Source organism: Catharus ustulatus, chromosome 4 (assembly GCF_009819885.2).
Source record: "Catharus ustulatus isolate bCatUst1 chromosome 4, bCatUst1.pri.v2, whole genome shotgun sequence".
Taxonomy (NCBI): Eukaryota; Metazoa; Chordata; class Aves; order Passeriformes; family Turdidae; genus Catharus; species Catharus ustulatus.
This window is the reverse complement of record NC_046224.1, coordinates 72,345,699-72,363,168: the sequence shown is the minus strand read 5'-3', so window position 1 is coordinate 72,363,168 and position 17,470 is coordinate 72,345,699. Positions and strand designations below refer to the sequence as shown.

The window sequence follows — 17,470 nt, the reverse complement described above, 5'->3', positions numbered from 1 at the left end:
CTTTGTCCTAATAAAGGGACCCATTGAGAGGGCATTCAATATTCCAAATGCAGCTGCTCACCTCCTGGCAGCATGCTAATGGAATATGGCTCTTTCTCCTGATCAAGTGGTAAATTGCAATTTTCTGTGATTTCTCTGTCTGAAAAAAAGAATTGCGTGAAAAAATTGAAAGTGGAAGAGAAGAAAACGGAGCTCTTGTTGTCAATGCTTGGATGTCAGAGGTGCTTCACACACCTCTGTAAGTCAGAGGGTTTTGTGAGAATGCTTTCTCTCCTGGTATTTTGGGTTTTCATCTCTTCACTGTTCATCTCTGCATCCATGGGCAGAGCTGGAGTGGACTCCATGTCCTGAAAGCTTGGGGAGGTTCAGCCCAGGTCTGGGGCACAACTGTAAAGTTTTTCACTTTTCTCAAGTTATCTTCTCTGGCTCAAGTCCTTTTAATTGAAAAAAGAGCATTGCAAGATGCTTAAGTTCATCCCTGATACAGGGGATAAATGTTGGGGTTTTTTTATCCTTTGAGTGTTTCTATATTTCCTATTTCACTTTCTAAAAACGTACTTTCTTCAAAAGGAAGGTTGTTGGTACATGAAACCTGTCCTCCTCCTGAAATTTAGAGAGCGGAACAGCATTTTCAGAAAGAGTGATAAGATCTCCCCGCAGCCAAAAATAAGAATAATTCTGTTCCCTGGTGTATACCCTTGCCACCCCCCAAAAAAAGAACTTGGACATAAATAGTTGATCAAAACAAAGCCTGTGGTCTCATCCCATGAACTGAAGATATTTAGTTTCTATTCCCAGTTTTTCAGTACTGTGCTTGGTAAATGCTTCAATTCTCCATCTGTGAAATGGAGATTTGTTTTTTTCCCCCCTCTCAGGAAGGTTCTGTCTGAATTAACAAGTTTGTATGGTGGCCTGGAAATGCTTTAGAGGTGGTTGCTACAAAGATTTCTGTGATGTGCAGCTGACAGATAATAGCAGAGGGGGACTCAAAGCCATCTTACAGAGACTCAGACTAACTGTGTTTAGGTAGAGCTCCAGGAGCCAGGCTGGTTCCCAGGCACAGCAGGAAGAACAAAGGACATCCTCCAGGCCACACTGAACTGATGGAAATGATGTTAGCATTAGGGGCTGGGATTGCATCTGTAATCAATACAGATCTGCAAAGCTCCTTTCCCACAGCCAGAAAACCAGATCTGTACAACACTTAGCTCTGAGCAGAGTTCCCCCTCCTCTCCCTCCACCTTTTATTTCTTGTGTTTTCTTGTGTGTTTTGTTGGAAATATACCTTTCCATGTGGACCCTCCTGGTTAGGGTAAAGTGATATATTTCTAGTAAAATAACACTTCTGCTGAATCAAAATAGCATTCTTGCACAAATTGAACATAAGAAGATGAAAGAAAAAGTATTTGAGACACAGGGAAAAGGAATTTAAATTACTGTTTCAGCAACAAAATGAAGGGACTGAAGACATTGTAATGAAATTAATAGACAGAAAGCTCTTATTTCTCAGGCAGTTCTGAACAGCTTGTCAATAAGAGGAAACTGCTTTTATTGATGGAGTTTGCATTAAAAGTGTATTTCAGCAGCATGTAGAGCTAGATCATTCAAAGAATAAAATTCTGTGGGGGGGGAAAAAGGACCAATGGCAGTGGGGAAAGTAGTTCCACATATAAAAGAAAACAAAATTCAAAATTTTCTGTTTTGAATACATGGGCATTTTTGGCGCACAACTTATTCCTTCTTTCTTTTTTTTTTTTACCACAGAAATGGTACTTAATTTTGTTGCAACCTGTTTCTGAAGGGCAAATTAGTCCAAATATGTTTTCAATGTGGTATATTCTTCCAGCAAAGAATATTTCAGCAGTTTTTACATGATCCAGTTTAAATCAATAGCAAAACTTGAAACAGAGGGTCAGCCCTTTCAGAAAGGCTCCTTTCCCCTCTGTGCTGCTCTACCTTTCTCCTGCTCACTCTGAAATGCCTCCTGGCGCATCCATTTGCTCCATGACCCCCCCAAGATATTGTACATTCTGTGCATCCTTTACACCATGGTGGACACTGCACCTTTGGGCTCTGCTTCTGCTGCTAGCAGTGCTGTGGCACCATGGAAATAGGACGGAAATAGGACTTGGGTGACCACATGGAATGAAATGTTGGCAGTGTTGCAGGAGAATGTATTTTATGATGTCCCTCTAAGAAAACCTACATGGTTTTATTTAAAATTAAAATCTGAGAAGCAAAACTCATTTAGAGTCAGACTGGTATGAAAGGCAGAATTTCAAATCATGGTATTGTGAAAAATCTGTCTTCTAGAAACCTCCACTGAAATCACTCCTGTTTGGGTGCATGGAGCACAGCAGAAACCTGAGATTCTTCTTCCTGGCTTCTGCCTGTTTATACCCAGCATCTCTGCAGTGCAGCTGGGGAAAAGCACAGTGACAGATGTGTGTGTGCTTTGGAGCAGCAGATGGGTGAGAATGAGGAACTGTGGCCTGTGTAGGCACCTACCTGGAGGTGACTCAGAGTCCTGCTGGGTGTGCTGGGCTACTCCTGCACTCCCTGGTGGAAGAGGGCACTGCCAGGGCTCCTGAGGCTCTGCCTGACCGGACAGGGATCCCATGCAGGCATCCAGATCTTGGTGCCCATGTCTGGTTGTGATGCTCCTGTCTGGTTGTGATGTGCCTCCTGTCTAAGACAGCACAGACCGTGTTAAAAATCATCTAGGGTGAAAAGCAAGGTGGGATTGGCTGGGTATTTCAGCTCTGTAGCAGCTGTAATCCCTCAAATGGGGCTGTCACCTGGCATTTCCTGCCCTGTTTAAGCTACCTTGCCCTGCTCTGATCTTGCTCTGAATGAGCTCTGCAGAAAGAGAAGGGTGATGGAGAGTGAGAGGCTGGTGTTTCTGCCATGGTCCTACATCCTTGGATATTCCCAGATGGCAGGTGTGATGTGATCAGGGTGTCACACAGTGCCTGACAGCATCAGCCCCAGGAAAACGGGGCCAATTCCAGCAGCAGGGAAATGTATGGCCCAAATGTGGTTTTGCATGCATTTCCACTGGAGTGTCACTTAAAATGGTAGGATAGGAGAACCTGAAATGTCTGTGTGGCTTATTTCCTGGAGCTCTGCCCTTGAGAGTCAGCAGCTGCAGCCATGCATGCACACGGGATGCATGTTGGTTTGGGGCACAAGGTTTGGTGTCTGACTCACGGCATTGATTTAGAGCCCACAGATTCTGCAATTTCTCAGTCTGTTAGTCCTGGCAGTTCTGCTGTAAGACCTGACTGGGGTACCAAAAGCAAAGCCCTGCTCTGCCAGTGCTCTGAGCTCTGCTCGCTCCATAGAGCCAGTGGAGCACCAAAGTTTTGGTGCCTGTGGTCCCATAAATTTGAGGTAGGTAATCAAATCCTACTGCTCTCTGACTGAGACGCATATTCTGTGGCCAGAAATCTACATGTAAATGTCAGTGGGAAATTATCCGTGTGAGTTTTCTGTGTGACAGTTGGCTTTTTTCCTGTGTTTTGAATCATGCAGTTGCAAGGATGAGTAGAAAAGATCCCTGGCTTGCTGCTGAAGAGACATCTGAGCCCCATGTGAGCACCCTGCCGAGGACAGCTGGAGGAGATGGGAGAACTGGGCTACTTGGGGATGGAGTGGGTGAAATGTGTCGTGCTGGAAGATCACTGAGCTGATTTAATTAGTTCTGTTTCAGAGGATTCATCTTTGTTCGGGTCACTGCTGCATTCAGCTATTTGCTTTTATTCCCCCCTCTCAGCAATAGATAAATGCAGGGTGATAATTAATTTGGCAGGTTGATTGAGATTGGGTGGCAGAAAGGGGAGTTTTCCTGGATGAGTGATGAAGCATTGCTGGTTGAGCTTAAAGTGAATAGTCTGAAATAGAAAGTAGTTTGTATAAAATCCCCCCAAGGGTGTGTTTAAACTGAATATACTTTGAGTTTTGACACTGAGGTTTTTCAGTAAGCTACCAGACTCTACAGAGTAATTTTAGGACATTTGCTAGATGGGATCTAGCTGTTGAAATATCAGTGCTATTCTTCTGATTTCTGAAGCCTCAAAACCGGAAAAGTGAGGTGTTAATGGAAGAGGTGTCATGTTTGTGTGGGTGTCAGGCTGGAACAAGCCTTGGCGCAGCAACACTGGAAGCCGAGGCTTCACCTGGCCAGGGGCAGTGCTACTCTGGGTGGGAGAAGGCTGCATGGGTCAATCTGCTTTGTGGGAGGCCAAATTCTCTTTACCTTGACATTTTCATTATTTCATGGCAGCTGTCCCTGAGTGCTACTTTTGAAGCTGACATGTTTCAGTGAAACCAGCTGCTGACCTGTATTGCATTTCTGGCTTCCTGCCCTGCTGTGTTTTGGCCTCACCAGGGACCAATTCCTGCAGTCACCACATTTTGTGTTTCACACCAGAGGGACACTAACTTGCAATATTACCATAAGTAAAGTCTGTTTTAGTCTTTTCAGGAAGTGCTTATGGTATCACAAGAGATGTGATTTGGCCAGACTGCTGGATTCTGCTGCTTTCAGAATTTCCACTTTTGGGGGATAGAGGCACTGCCACCTGTGATATCTCTGACTTGAATTTAGGATGTTTTCTCTCCCAGTCTCTACCCCCTTCCTTTGTAAGTGACTTTCTATGTGTGTCTTTATGCAGTTTTTATGCAAACTGCCAGTGAATGGTCAGCTATTGGACTAATTTGCCTTCCATATGAGCTGTCGTGATCTGTGTTCGTATTGAAGGTGATCCACCTGAAATCAGAGCTTGACTGAAAAATCCCTGAAACGTTTACCTGCTTTACCAGTGGGTTTTTAATTGCTCTACAAAAAGACATTCCCTCCTTCTTCAAAGTGTTTCTTTGGAAGCAGAGACCCTTCTGTGCACTGGTAACTGCCTTTGAGGTTTGTCTAGGGGACACAAAGTGCAGATGAAACTGAGATCTCTGAAAAGATGGGAAGTGAGAGAAAAACTGTGCACTTAAGAGAGAATAGCATTGGGAACATACATTTCAGAGCAGATTGTTTTATAGAAGTCTTTAGACTCCTTAAAAGAATAAAAGATTATAGATACCTCAAGATGATTTCAGACTTTGCAGTAGCTGTGCTTTCTGACTTTTCTAGGAACTTAATTGGACCAGAATTGCACCAGAATGGACTTGACTGTGTAGCTGTGAAATTCAGGAACTTCATGTGTGTGTTGTGAATAGGAAGCAATATTTAAATAGTAAATATTCTCCCTTTCATCAGTATACACTTTTTCTTTTGTCAACTTGCTGTTATGTTTAGGTCTCCTGATGTTGCTGTGTTGCCCTGGCATTCCCATACTGAGGAATCTTCCGAGTGACTGCTTACAAATGATGTCTGTGGCTAGGGTGGAAGGGCATCGGAGTACCTGTGCCCACAGTTTTTATCTCTCCAGTAAAGATATTTTTCTCTAAGGCTTTGGTTCTCATGACTATGCACAAAATGGGAAAATGGGTATATGAGAAATTTGGTGAACACTTTTACTTGTGGGTTACTAGTCCACCAGATTAATCTAGCAGATCTGTTCAAGGGGATAAATCTATTTATGATCAGTTTGTTTTACTCATTTATTCTGAAATCGCATATCCAGATTAAGATCATTAATTTAGGAAGCCTTTGTTAGGGATTCTGCAAGTAACTCTGTGTGGCATTGAGGATTACTGAAGAATAAGAATTGCTTCCAAAAAGCCAAAATTAAAAAGGGACAAAACCCACCACCACCTCCTTTCCACCCCCCACTCCCCCCCAAAATCCATTTTACTACCACTCTGCCTCCCAAACCTGTTGTTTAAAATCCTCGTTGATCTGTGAAGGATTAATAGGGACTGAGAAATTCAGTGGTAGGAGTGAAAATAATAGAAACACGCATGGATTTGTTTTACTGCTGTCATCTTTTTAAGTAGTTGTGACAAAAATTTGTATAAAACCAGATAGAGGGTGTGGAGGTGGATATTCCTTTGCCTTTTCTTTTTTCCCACCTACCTTTTTTTTTTTTTTTTTTTTAATTTCCCAGCAGCTTCACATTGTCTGAAGTCACAGCCGCTTGTTTTCAGGGGTGCTGTGGAGCAAGGGCACAGCTTGCTGTGTCACACACTCGTTTTTGCCCACTCTGTAAGGAAGCCAGGATGAGCCAGGACCCCTGAAGAAGTCAGATGCAGTTTGCCATGCAGTCTGGAAATAAAAAGGTTATGTGCTGCAATGAGGAATACCTCTGAAGTGCAGACTCTTGCTGTCTCACCCAGTGCCAGATGTGCTCTTATTCCTTTGGAGCTGTCCCCAGTTAAGTGCTCAGGGTGGTTTCTTCACTGCGCCTTTGGGGCAATCCCTGCTGGTGCCTCTTGGGCTGTCCCCTGTGCTGCTGTGCCCATTTAGCTCCCCTCAGTGCAGTATTCTTCTGATACAGGAGAGTTCTTTAAAAAACTTATCTCTGCTTCCAGCTATTGTCCAGCAACCCAAAAACCTTTGAAACAACATCTTTGACTAGGGAAGCAGCTTAATGGCTCTTAAATGCTCACCCCAATTTATTACTTTGTTTGGTTTATTGTGGTGAATATTTTGTTTGGGTTTATTCTTTTTGGAATTTTTTAACCAGTCTTGTAATTGAGGCTGGCCTCGATGATCTGCAAGGCTAGATGATGTTGGGAACATTTGGATGGAGTTTCCTCTCCACAGTGGCTGTGATGACAGGAGCACGGAGCTCACAGTGGTGAATCTCAGCAGCTCCAGCCTGCTTAGCTACTCCTGCTGCTAGTGTCCACACCAAAATCCCCTCCCTAAATCAATAAATCATCTCGTTTATCTTGATTACCATGAAAATGCACAGGGAACAGTCTATCAAATAGAAGGAATCCTACTCAAAACAGCACGTGCAAAAACACCCTGTTAGTTTCTGTGTGACCTGACTCCTGCATGTTTGTAAAACTAAATGTTTCCTCTAATAAGAAATCAAGGAAATAATTTGTACTTTCTTTTCTTGCTGGTAACAAGCAGTTTCTTATTACCAGTGGAAATCTGATCCTGACTGGAGCATGGCTAATACTCGTTCAGCCAGAGGATATGGATCATACTGGGCCCTATTCAGCACAAGCTGTGAGGAGGCAGTGTCAGGGAACCCAACAGTGAGACACTGTTTCACATCTTCAACATGTCCATTCAACTGAAGCTCTCCCAAAGAGAGAAGATGTTTTGCTCATATTTAAATAGAAGCTCTGCTATTTTGGTGAAGGTTGAAGCCAGGTGCCGTACTCATATCTTGCTCTTCTGGATGCTGATTCCCAAATATAAACAACTCTTAAATCTGCTGGTTACCACCCAGCCAAAACTTCTCATAATCTCATTGGTAATTGATTTTTACCACTACTAAATGTGCTAAATCCTTGCAGGAGTGGCAAAAAGGCTTTTTTTGTAGATTCTCAGCTGTTTGGGAGAATTCAGGCTGCTCTATTCGTGTATCACAGCCAGTTCAGAGGGAAATGTTGGATGCAAGTGACTCCCAACCACAGATGGAGCAGAGGAGCAATTTCTCTCACATTCCTGTGCTTTGCCTTGTGTTCACCTCCCACTTGAGAGAACAGGAGTCTTTATGTTCAATGTAATGGAAATGATTATGCCTTTTCTATTTCTCTGACTGATTTTTGGGTTGGGGGTTTTTGGGTGGCTTTGTTGGAGGTTTTGTATCTCTCTTTGTTTTTTGTTTTTTTGTTTGGTTGGGTTTTTTTGTTTGTTTGTTTGTTTTTTGGGTTTTTTGTTTGTTTTTTTTTTACCCCCCAGCCATTGCATAGTTAGCAATATTGCTGCTTCAAGGGTACCAAAATTAAAACCATGGTCCAGAAAAGATTATATAAAGGAAAAACAGGACTTATAAACAGCTGAAAAGGTTTAAATTGTCATACTTTACTTTCTATCTTTTTTATTTATTTAAATCTTCTACAATACGTGTGGGTCATATTTTCCTGCACTTCTCTAATAATAAGGAGGATAGAATTATGGTTTATGAATTTTAATGAAAGTTGAAATACTTATGCAATCATTTGCTGGGGCTTTAATTAAAAAACCATATAGGAGAAGAACTGCATTTAGAGAGGCGAGGGCTGAAGATGCTGATTTTTAAACAGCTTTGTTCTGCTCCAGTATGGGTATCTCAGCTACCTAATGCAGACAGTCCTTTACACCATTCCTTGCTCCTTTCAAGGTACTGTTTCATTAGTGAACGTAAGCTTTAAAACCATAAGCTGAGAGATTTCATGGTGTTTATAGCAAAGCCCTGAGATTTAGAGCAGGGGCCACCACCCTACATCTTCAGAATGAGATGATCCCTTTCACTTCTCCTTTTCTGTCTGGGACTGGGATTTTGGGGTCCTTTCCATTCCTGCCACCTCTTCCACTGACAGTCCTCACCCTCAGCTGGAATGGGAGTGTTTTCCCTCTAAGTCAGCTATCAGGGAGAACCAACCAGTTAGTTTTAGTGAAGTCCTTGTTTCTGTGCGTTTCTGAACATGTAAGAGTCGTTCCTGCTGCTAAAAGCTGCTTTCATCTGTATTAAAACTGGCAGAGATGGGTTTCCAGGACAGTTTCAGATGAAATGTAAAGTAACTCCTTTTCTTCTAAGAGAGACTGGATGCATATAAAGCTGTATAGGAGTTTGGTTTCAGCCTTATCCCTCCCTTTCTGCTGCTGATACACTTAGCCTGAGTTCCCTGGTCAGTAAGAATAATAAATTTGATGCTGTTTATCATCACTCTGGACCAAACTGATTCCAGAGAACTTCCAGAGGAGGTGATGGAGTCTGCAGCAAACCCATCTGTTAGTGATAAACATAAACCCCCCCTAGTTCCAAACTCATTTTTATGTCAGTATCTCTGTTTGCATGCATGCACCAATTAAACAGTATATTATTTTCTTTTTCCGTGATTTCAGAAGGTTGACTCACTCAAGTGGATTTATGCATGCGCTCTGTTTTTTCTGAGTGTAATTGATTTGTTGTTTGGTTTGGGTTTTTTTTATCTTTGTGGAGGTTGGTTGGTTGGTTGGTTTTGGGCTTTGTTTTTGCTTTTAATTCTGTTTTCTTCATCTTTTGATTTCTATTCAGCTGCTGGAGATCGTGATTTCTACCTAGCCCAATAGTTCAGGCATACTTTCTTTCTTTCTTTTCCTGGGTATCATGCTGCAGCACTTACTGTTTGTCCATGAAAAGAAAATCAGGTTCAGAAGTGCCTGAGAAGAGTGTGCCTTGTTGAGCTAAAGAGTGTCACACTGAGGCAATCTGTAGAATGCTGACCTAGCAGGGATTTTGTTATAACCTCTAAGGATTTCCTCTTTATGTCTTAAAGCTGGTGGCATTTTAGTGTGATATCCTTTTTATTTCATTTACCATTCCTTCACTCCTGTGTTAATATGCCAAGAACATTCTAGCATGAGATGAGCACGGTTTCTCAGATAATAAGGGAGAAATACATTTTAAAGCCAAGTAAGGTTTTATGAAAACAGGAGGAAAAGGTTGGCTTCATAGGTCGTGGATTTGACTGTAATGCTTGAAAACAACCTCACTGTTTAACTGGTGACAGCCCCAACCCGTGTCGCTCAGCACATCCTGGCATAGTGAGAGAGAGCAGTGGTGTGGGTTTTGTTTTGTGCTGGACACAATGGACCTATCAGCAAAAATACAAACGTGGCTGATTCCACCAAGGCACCTTTGTAGAGAAATTAAATTGGCCAAGGGCTGCGTGGTTTGCTATAAATAGTTTGCTTATATAATGGTGACAAAATAAGGAAGGGGTCACTCTGTTGGTGGCAATGAATCTGTGGCTGCTTCACTGGTGACTTTGGATTCTCTTCTGTAGGGGATATTGATAGTTAGGTACTGGAAAATGAAGCAAGGATGAGTTTTCACAGCCTTTGGACTCACTTTTCACTGTAACATTAGATACACCCACACTGTGGAGCCCCCCAGGACTGCCCAGACGTGGTGGAGAGGCAGGATTAGAGATGGGGAAACAAAAGCTGCCTGCAAGCTGGGCAGGAGTTGGCTGTGGGGCTGAAAACTCCCTGTGGAGATGTGAAGCACCAGGCAAGAATAGGGATCAGCATGAGCAAACCATGTCTAGAGGTGAGTGAATGTTTCAGAGGACTTGATTTAGGGGTGAGGATTAGTGGTGATCACGAGTGAGCACCCTGGCACACATCAGTCTGGTCTGCTGGGACTGGCTGCACTGGGAGCATCCCTACGTGTGGGAATCTATTCCAGGCCTGACTTGTGACTGCACCTCTCATTTTTGGTGGCAGGAGTAAAGCAACCTTTCACTCTTCAGTGAGCTATGGGTTCAGTGAGGGCAGGAGCATGGAAAACCTGGCAGTGGGATCCTGTGCTACACTTGGGCATGAAGGTGTGCTGTGTGCTGCCAAGTGTCTGGAGAGCCAGAGCCAGGCTGTGACATTAATCCTTCTTCCCTCACTGTGAGGTTTTTTTGTGCTGCTTCCACTGATAGGAACCTGGAGGTCAGGATAGCCCTTAGCATGCTGGGAATCACTGGTGGTCAGACTCAAACTAATTTAATTTTCTTTCAACCAAGTGAATTACGAAAGCATGAGCTACTTCCTCCCAAGGCACAGGAGCTAAAAAGTCAAAGTGAAGAGGGTTTTTTGGTCCACAGAGAAAAGCCAGGTATGAGGGCTCTGACAGAGGCTCTTTGAAGCACAAAATCTTTGGTAGGTGCAACTCTTGGTAGTTTTTGCAAACCAGTTATTTACTGAGGTCAGCTGTCATAAATATCAAAACTGTGCTTCATGCAGTAATGGAGAACAAAAAAGGAAATCCAGCATAACCAGTGCTTCCACCAACAGTATATGGAAAATAGGAAAAAAAAATGCATTAAAAGGAGGAAGCCAGTCATAAGGCTGTATGAGGTACAGAAATGATGTGGCATTTCTGATCTTTGATGCCTATCTGCATATGTGGTTTGTCTCCAGTTATGGAGGCAGGTAGTTGTAAGTAATAAATTAAAAAGAAGGAGCCCTTGTGTCCTGGTTTAAAGGGACAGTATTGCCAGGAAGAGGAAAAGGCGAGAGTTTTTTTTCAAGAAATGGATAGTGAAAATCCCCTCTCTCCCAGTTTACTATAATTTGGAAATTCAGGAACTCTCAGGCAAAAGGTATGGGTTTGGAATAACAGTTCTTTACTGATACATGTACAAGACAAAAACAGCATCAGCTATGAGAAAAAAAACAGTGACAGAACAGAATGAAACTCAGTCTCAGTCCCTTCTTCCAGTCACAGATGCCCTCTTCCTCCGCACAGTCCCAATGGAGCAGGGCAGGGCAGCCTCTCAGTCGCGGCAGCTGCAGGAGCAGGGGAGCGAGGTGGCAGCACCGTCCCAGGTGGGAGAAGAGTGAAGGAAAGAACTCCACTCACTGTGGGTGTCCTGGTTCTCAGCGCTGTTCTTAGAAGCAGGAAGCTTTAGCAGTCGGAGTGCAGGGGCCTGATCCCACCACGGAGAAAAAGCAACCTCTCTCCCTGAGTTCGGGCCGAGTGTCCCCCCACCCCTCAAACCCCCCTCCGCAATCGAGCAATCGGGCCAACCCAGCCATCCCTTTGTCTTGAGCACTTAACAGCTAAAGGGGAGCCTCCCTGGCCAGCTTAACATAATAATGGGGAAAATTTCTAAAACTCCCCCAACCCCCAACACCTTGGAAAAGAAAAGGATAAGTAGGAACAGTTAATGGAGAAGGTTAAAAAAAAACCCCTCATCCTAGGAGATGCATCTGGCTCTCCTGATTTTGCAAAGTAATTTTAATCTCTTGTCCTGGGAGGAATGTTTTGTGAGCATGTTCTGCAATAAGTGTGGGTTGTAAATCTCCTTGCCTAGGTCTGAACTGGGAGAAGGCATTTCCTTTGGTAAAGAAAGTTGGGGAAAATGAGCAAGAAAATGTTCATGACTGTAAGTCATTGCATGGCACATTAACCCTCCTATCTTTCATTCACATATTTTTATATTTGCATTAAGCAATCCTTCTGTGTGTAGGAGCAAACAATCCCCAGAAGAAATCCCTGAGCAGATGTGCAAAAAAACACACAATTCAATGGTGAAACAAATTTAAAGCTACTGCTAATTATCATGACTGATATAAAATGTACATTGCTGATTAATCAAATGTCCCCTGGTTTTGGTAATCCCCTTGTTGATGTACAGCCATCCTTTTTCCAGATCAGTATTAAACATTTGGTTAAAGCTGAATCTATGGCAGTGGAAATTTTATTGGCATGAGCAGAGTTGTGATGCCAGAGGTGGTTGGGTTCTGAATGTAAAGGTGTAATGTAGAAGTGCTATATGGCTTTATAATGAATCTAAAAGCTGTGTGAAATAAATCATAAAAGCAAACCTGTTTGTTTCCAAGAAAAATGTGTAATAGATATAAAAATGAGTGTTTCAATTAAAACTAATGAGTGCAATTTATCACTTACCTCTGCTTTTCTTTGTTTGCAGCTCATGGGGCATTCTGAATGGGATCACAAACGAGGACTCAGAGGCTCACAGGTCAGTTGCTCAGTGTTTTGTGTTTGATTTTGGCTTTTGCTGCCTTTGAGGCATTCAAGCGAGTTTTCCATATGAGTTGTTAGTTTTGTTAATATTTATAGTGTTTGGAGCAATGGAAAAAAGGATAAAACCATTACAGCTTTCATTAATATAATTTTTGAGCTGTAATTCAAACAGTTGATCCAGACAGACCTGAGTCATCCAATAGAAAGGTTTTGCAGTAGCAGAAAGATGGATTAGATGTATGGAGAAAGCATTTCTTACTCAGCTGTCTCCATCAGGAGATCAAAGGAATGCAATTTCAAATAATGTGTGCGTGGTTTGTTTGTTTGTTTGTTTGTTTGTTTGTTTGTTTGTTTGTTCTTTAACCTCACAAACTCGTAAAACTTCGATGACCCTGTCAGCATGAATCCTTTCATTATTGACCAAGGTGTTGGAGCTGTGTGGGAAGGTGCAGAGAAGCCACTGGTCATCATGCCAGTAGTGTCAGTGGTATCACAGTACATTTTAAAATTATCTATAGAATTACAATTGCTGCAAATGAGACATCGCTACCAATACTGATGTTCAGGAATTTTCCTGCTTGGAAAATATGCCTCAGTTATTCCACTGTAGCTGTAGATTCTCTCTTTTACATCACTCTGAAAATTGTCAAGATAGGAATAGTACTAAACCTAATGTAATTAAGTTCCTTGAAAGGTTGAGAGAAATTAAGGAGGTTCTGATTTTTTGCACGTAATAGAAAAGACTTTTTCATCCTTTTGTGATTCAGTTATATTGTTGCCAGTTTGTGCCCTTTAAAAAATGTACCTGTTGTAAAAAACAAGGTCTTGCTGAAAAATTAAGGTGACTGTTTGCTGTGCTTAAATACCTTAAAACCATGAAAGAAAAAAAAAAAAAAAAAGAAAAAAAAGGAAGTGTAATCACTGGTTTACCATAATTTAAAACTAAAATCTACATATGAACTCATAAAGGTATTCTGTTGAGACTCATTAAAAAAGGTCTGATTCAGTGAAGGAGTTTTTTTTAAAGCCTGTAGGTTTTCTATGGCATGTGTTGAAACATGAGGGGAAACTCCTACAGTGCATGTCATACTTCTTAATGGCCCACATGGAAAATGTGTTCCTTTTCTGCACGTAGGAGTTAAATGCAAAGTGCTGCAGTCACAGGTAGGGATGAATGTCAAATGAAATCCACTGAGGCCTCTGGGAATCTCTGTTTGCATCTGCAATTCAATAGAATGTAAATGGCACAAGTGAAAAGCTGATTTACAATATTTAGCTTGCTCATGGTTTCTACCATGACCATCATTGCTCTCCCCTTTTAAGAGACTGCTCACATATACGTGTATGTATGTTGTAGGATTCCTTTTCTTTTAGAATAATTATATTGTTAAGGCTACTCTAATTAGATTGAGTTATAGGTTGCCTTACAAAGAGTGTTGAATTCCTGGCTACATACTTGTTCTTTTTTTTTCCTTTTTTTTCTCATCCCTGAAGACAGCCCTGCCTGCTGTAAAGTGCTTCGTGCTGAGAATTTACTCTATGAATTTGAAATGAAGCAGGAAGTGCAAAATGAATGTCATTATTTTTCATGCTTAATTTTAAAGATTAATGCATGTTAGAATTAAGAATTTAGGCATGAAACTTCAACATTGAGTTTCAAATTAAAGAAACTCCGAAGTGTTTAGGAATATTTAATCCACCTGAGGAAATCTCTCACTCTCTCAGATATATACATGCAGTCTGTAGAACCACATCATGGGAGGGGAAAATATTCATACCCATTTGTCATGTTGGCACGTGCCACAAGAAAGTGTGACTAGCAGAATTCATCCTTGGAATATTATTGCTCTGCAGAAAAAAATATGCAAATTGCATTTTAATCATTCTACTAGAACACAGTACTTGATACTCCCAAGCTGTTGCAGGTGGGACCCACGGCACACTTTGTGCACACGTTTTTGCCAGGGCTCCTGGATGTGTGGGAGTAATCTGTTGCTCTGTCATCAAGACTTGTTTGGCTTGCTGGAGATGCAGGCGTAGCCCCAGAGCCAGCAGAATCGAGCAGTCCTTCCTCCAGCATTGTAAAAGAATGATGATGGAGAGAGAAACACAGGTCCAGCCTTTTTAATTCTCTTTTACTACAAAAGCTCTCAATTATATATCCGAGGTGCTGCATTTTACCCCTCCAGTTCCTAAGCAACAGCTATTTTCAGATTGAGTGCGTCTGGTGTTGTCTACCTACTTCAGGCTCCTCTCTGCAAGCTAGCTCGTTGGGAAGCTGGGCTGCTCCCTGCCTCAGCCTTTTGTTGTGGCGCTGCAAGGACTCAGATGCTTTAGAGGTGCGGCACAGGCTGGGCTCTAAGCGCTCTCGACTTGCAGCTCACAAAAACTTGTGTGCATCAGGGAGCTCTGCCATCTACAATGAAGAGCAGGAGTCAGAAATAAGGTTCTTGCCACGGGTTTGGGACAGAAGTGTTTTTCCCAAGTGTGGAAAAGCCTCTAGAGCAGATCCAGAAGGATGAACCGGAAATCTCTGTACCTGCTGAAGCGCAGGTGGGAGTCGATTCCCACCGCTGACCAGGTACTGTGCTCTGGGAATCTGTGCTGTCTTGGTCTGTGGAGGGACTGACAGGGATTCCGTGGGGGTGTAGGGGCTCTCTGGATACAGTGAGAACCAGCTGATGGTTATTTGTTGTTTGCAAGAGGAATGCTGCAAAACCTTGGTAAAGCTGATTTTGCGAGACCATGTGCTTGTGAACGTGGAGGTGCCATGGCAGCCCACCAGTGCAGATGTGTTTAACCAATAGTGTCTCCCTGCCTCAAAAAGGAGACTTTTCTAAAGGCTTTAGGAGTATTTTAAGCTGAGTGGCCAAGGAAAGCTGTAGTCTACTGCTGATGGGTTCCTCGGTGCATGACTTTTCTGTATTTCTTGTATGTGTGTGTGTATGAAGCCACTGAGGCATTGGCAGAACCTCAGTGTTTTCAGAGCCCTCTTGGTTGGGGTGTCATTTCAAGTGTGCTAACCAAGAGGAGAGTAAAGCAGATGCAACCAGAATATATGTATAACATCTGCTGGGAAAAGCAAATATTGTCCCCAGAAGCAGGACTAGGATGTGATGAATGGCAGTGTGATTACTATATTTCCTGCTTCTTGCTCCAGGCACTCCAAGATTCTCTGGGGTTTTTTTGTTGTTGTTGTTGGTTTGGTTTTTTTGGGTTTTTTTTCCAAACCATGCTTGGTATGTAGAGTTAATAAAAGAAATCATTACAGAAGGAATATCGGTGAGCTAACAGCTCCACTCTCTTCTCAGTCATAATTCCATCTCAGTTTTCCATTTATAAAACAGTTAACTATGAATGGCAGTCTTTATCCATAGAAAAGAGACAATTGACAGGAAGAAGGATGGGCAACAGAAATGCATCCCAGCTTTTGAGAAGCATCTTCCTATGTATTTTTAGTAAGAGGGAGAAGGACAGGGCAGATTGCATACCGTACCTCATGGAGTTGTAAATTTTAAAGATAAATCATACTACTCTGAACTTTTCGAGATCTCAGACATATTAGTTGCCGAAAAAAACTCTCTATGCTACCACTTTATTATTGCCAATAAAATAATAAAGCATTCTTGATTAATACAATTTTATTGTACTGAAAAGAATTTAATTGATCTAGATCATTCTTAAATCTCCTAGACAAAAAAAGATAAATTAATCCTCTGTTAGGAAGTGACTCACAGATTATTTTGTTCCTGTTAAGAAGGTGTAGAGACGCTACTGTTAGTTCAAAGGAGAGCTGGTTTTCAGTCTTACTTTTCCAGCATTTCCTTTGGAACACTTTTACTCTAATGTTGCATTGCATCATACATCATAGTGTAGCACAGTATGTGGCAAAAAGAAATATTCCTCACCTGTGAGGTGTGCTTGGCTGCACTGAGCTGGGTATCAGTTCCACCACCAGTCTCAGTCTCTTGAGCCCTCTGGAGGGTTTTAAAAGAGGAAAGGAAATTTCCCTGATCCACTCTGGGAGAGTGAGGCTCAGAAATTGGTGCACATAATAAAGTTAACCTGAGCACAGTGGGAGTCTGCAAGGACTGGCTGAAGGAAAATGCAGTTACTCTGCAAGATGACGATCCCAAAAAAGGAAACTTCCTGAGTGTTTTAGGCTGATCCTGTTCACAAGTTATTTTATAAAAATAATAGCTCTGCCTTTTGGTGCAAATTCATTCTTTAGTCCTTAAGGGGATGCAGTCACTTAGTGTGTTCTAGGCTGACCTTGACAAAATAACTTTATATTTTTACAGGCCAGTTATAACATTGTAGTTACTTCTCCACTCAGAGTAGATACAAGATATTTGTGTAAACAAATAACAAAACCTCTCCAAATGGGCTTATTGCCACCTCAAATGAAAACAAAAACCAAACAAAATACTAAAGGAAGGAAGTAAAATCAAACTGTAAAAGAATGATTTCTACTGGGGCCCTGCCATCTCTTCCGAACAGAGAGAGGTGTTATTGTTTAATATTATTCAGTTTTTTATGCTTGTGAATACTTTACTTGTTAAATAAGCAGGGTTTTTTCCACTTTTCTCCAAGGAAATCTTTTCCTAAACCAGTAGGAGGAGGGGCCACTTGAACCTGCTTTCTAGAGAGACCCCTTTGGAAGTTTCCTCCCAAATTTGCCCTGAACCAGGACAGTGGGATATTTGGCTTGATCTTGTTTCTAGTGTAAAACAATGTGGCAGGTCTGACTTTGAAGAAAGTGGGATCAGTAAGTCCACAGTGAAGTTTGATCTTCTATTCAGACTTAGTTTCTGGGTTTTTTAAGTCATGGAGTGATTTCTATTCTTGGTCTTCCATACTGTGCATGAAATCAAATGACATCCAGACCTGTT

The 17,470-nt window shown here is 42.0% G+C and overlaps 1 protein-coding gene across 2 annotated transcripts in view; it reads left to right on the top strand.

Moving 5' to 3' along the window:
• The window catches only part of PDE3A (phosphodiesterase 3A), a 223,849-nt gene that overhangs the window by 126,337 nt on the left and 80,042 nt on the right, over positions 1-17,470 (top strand). The window contains exon 2 of one of the 2 annotated variants that reach the window (XM_033058011.2): positions 12,523-12,573. In XM_033058011.2, coding sequence (XP_032913902.1) covers positions 12,523-12,573 — 51 coding nt within the window. Of the gene's footprint in view, positions 1-12,522; positions 12,574-14,864; positions 15,160-17,470 lie in introns of those variants that run through there. The other variant, XM_033058012.1, reaches the window with a different exon arrangement.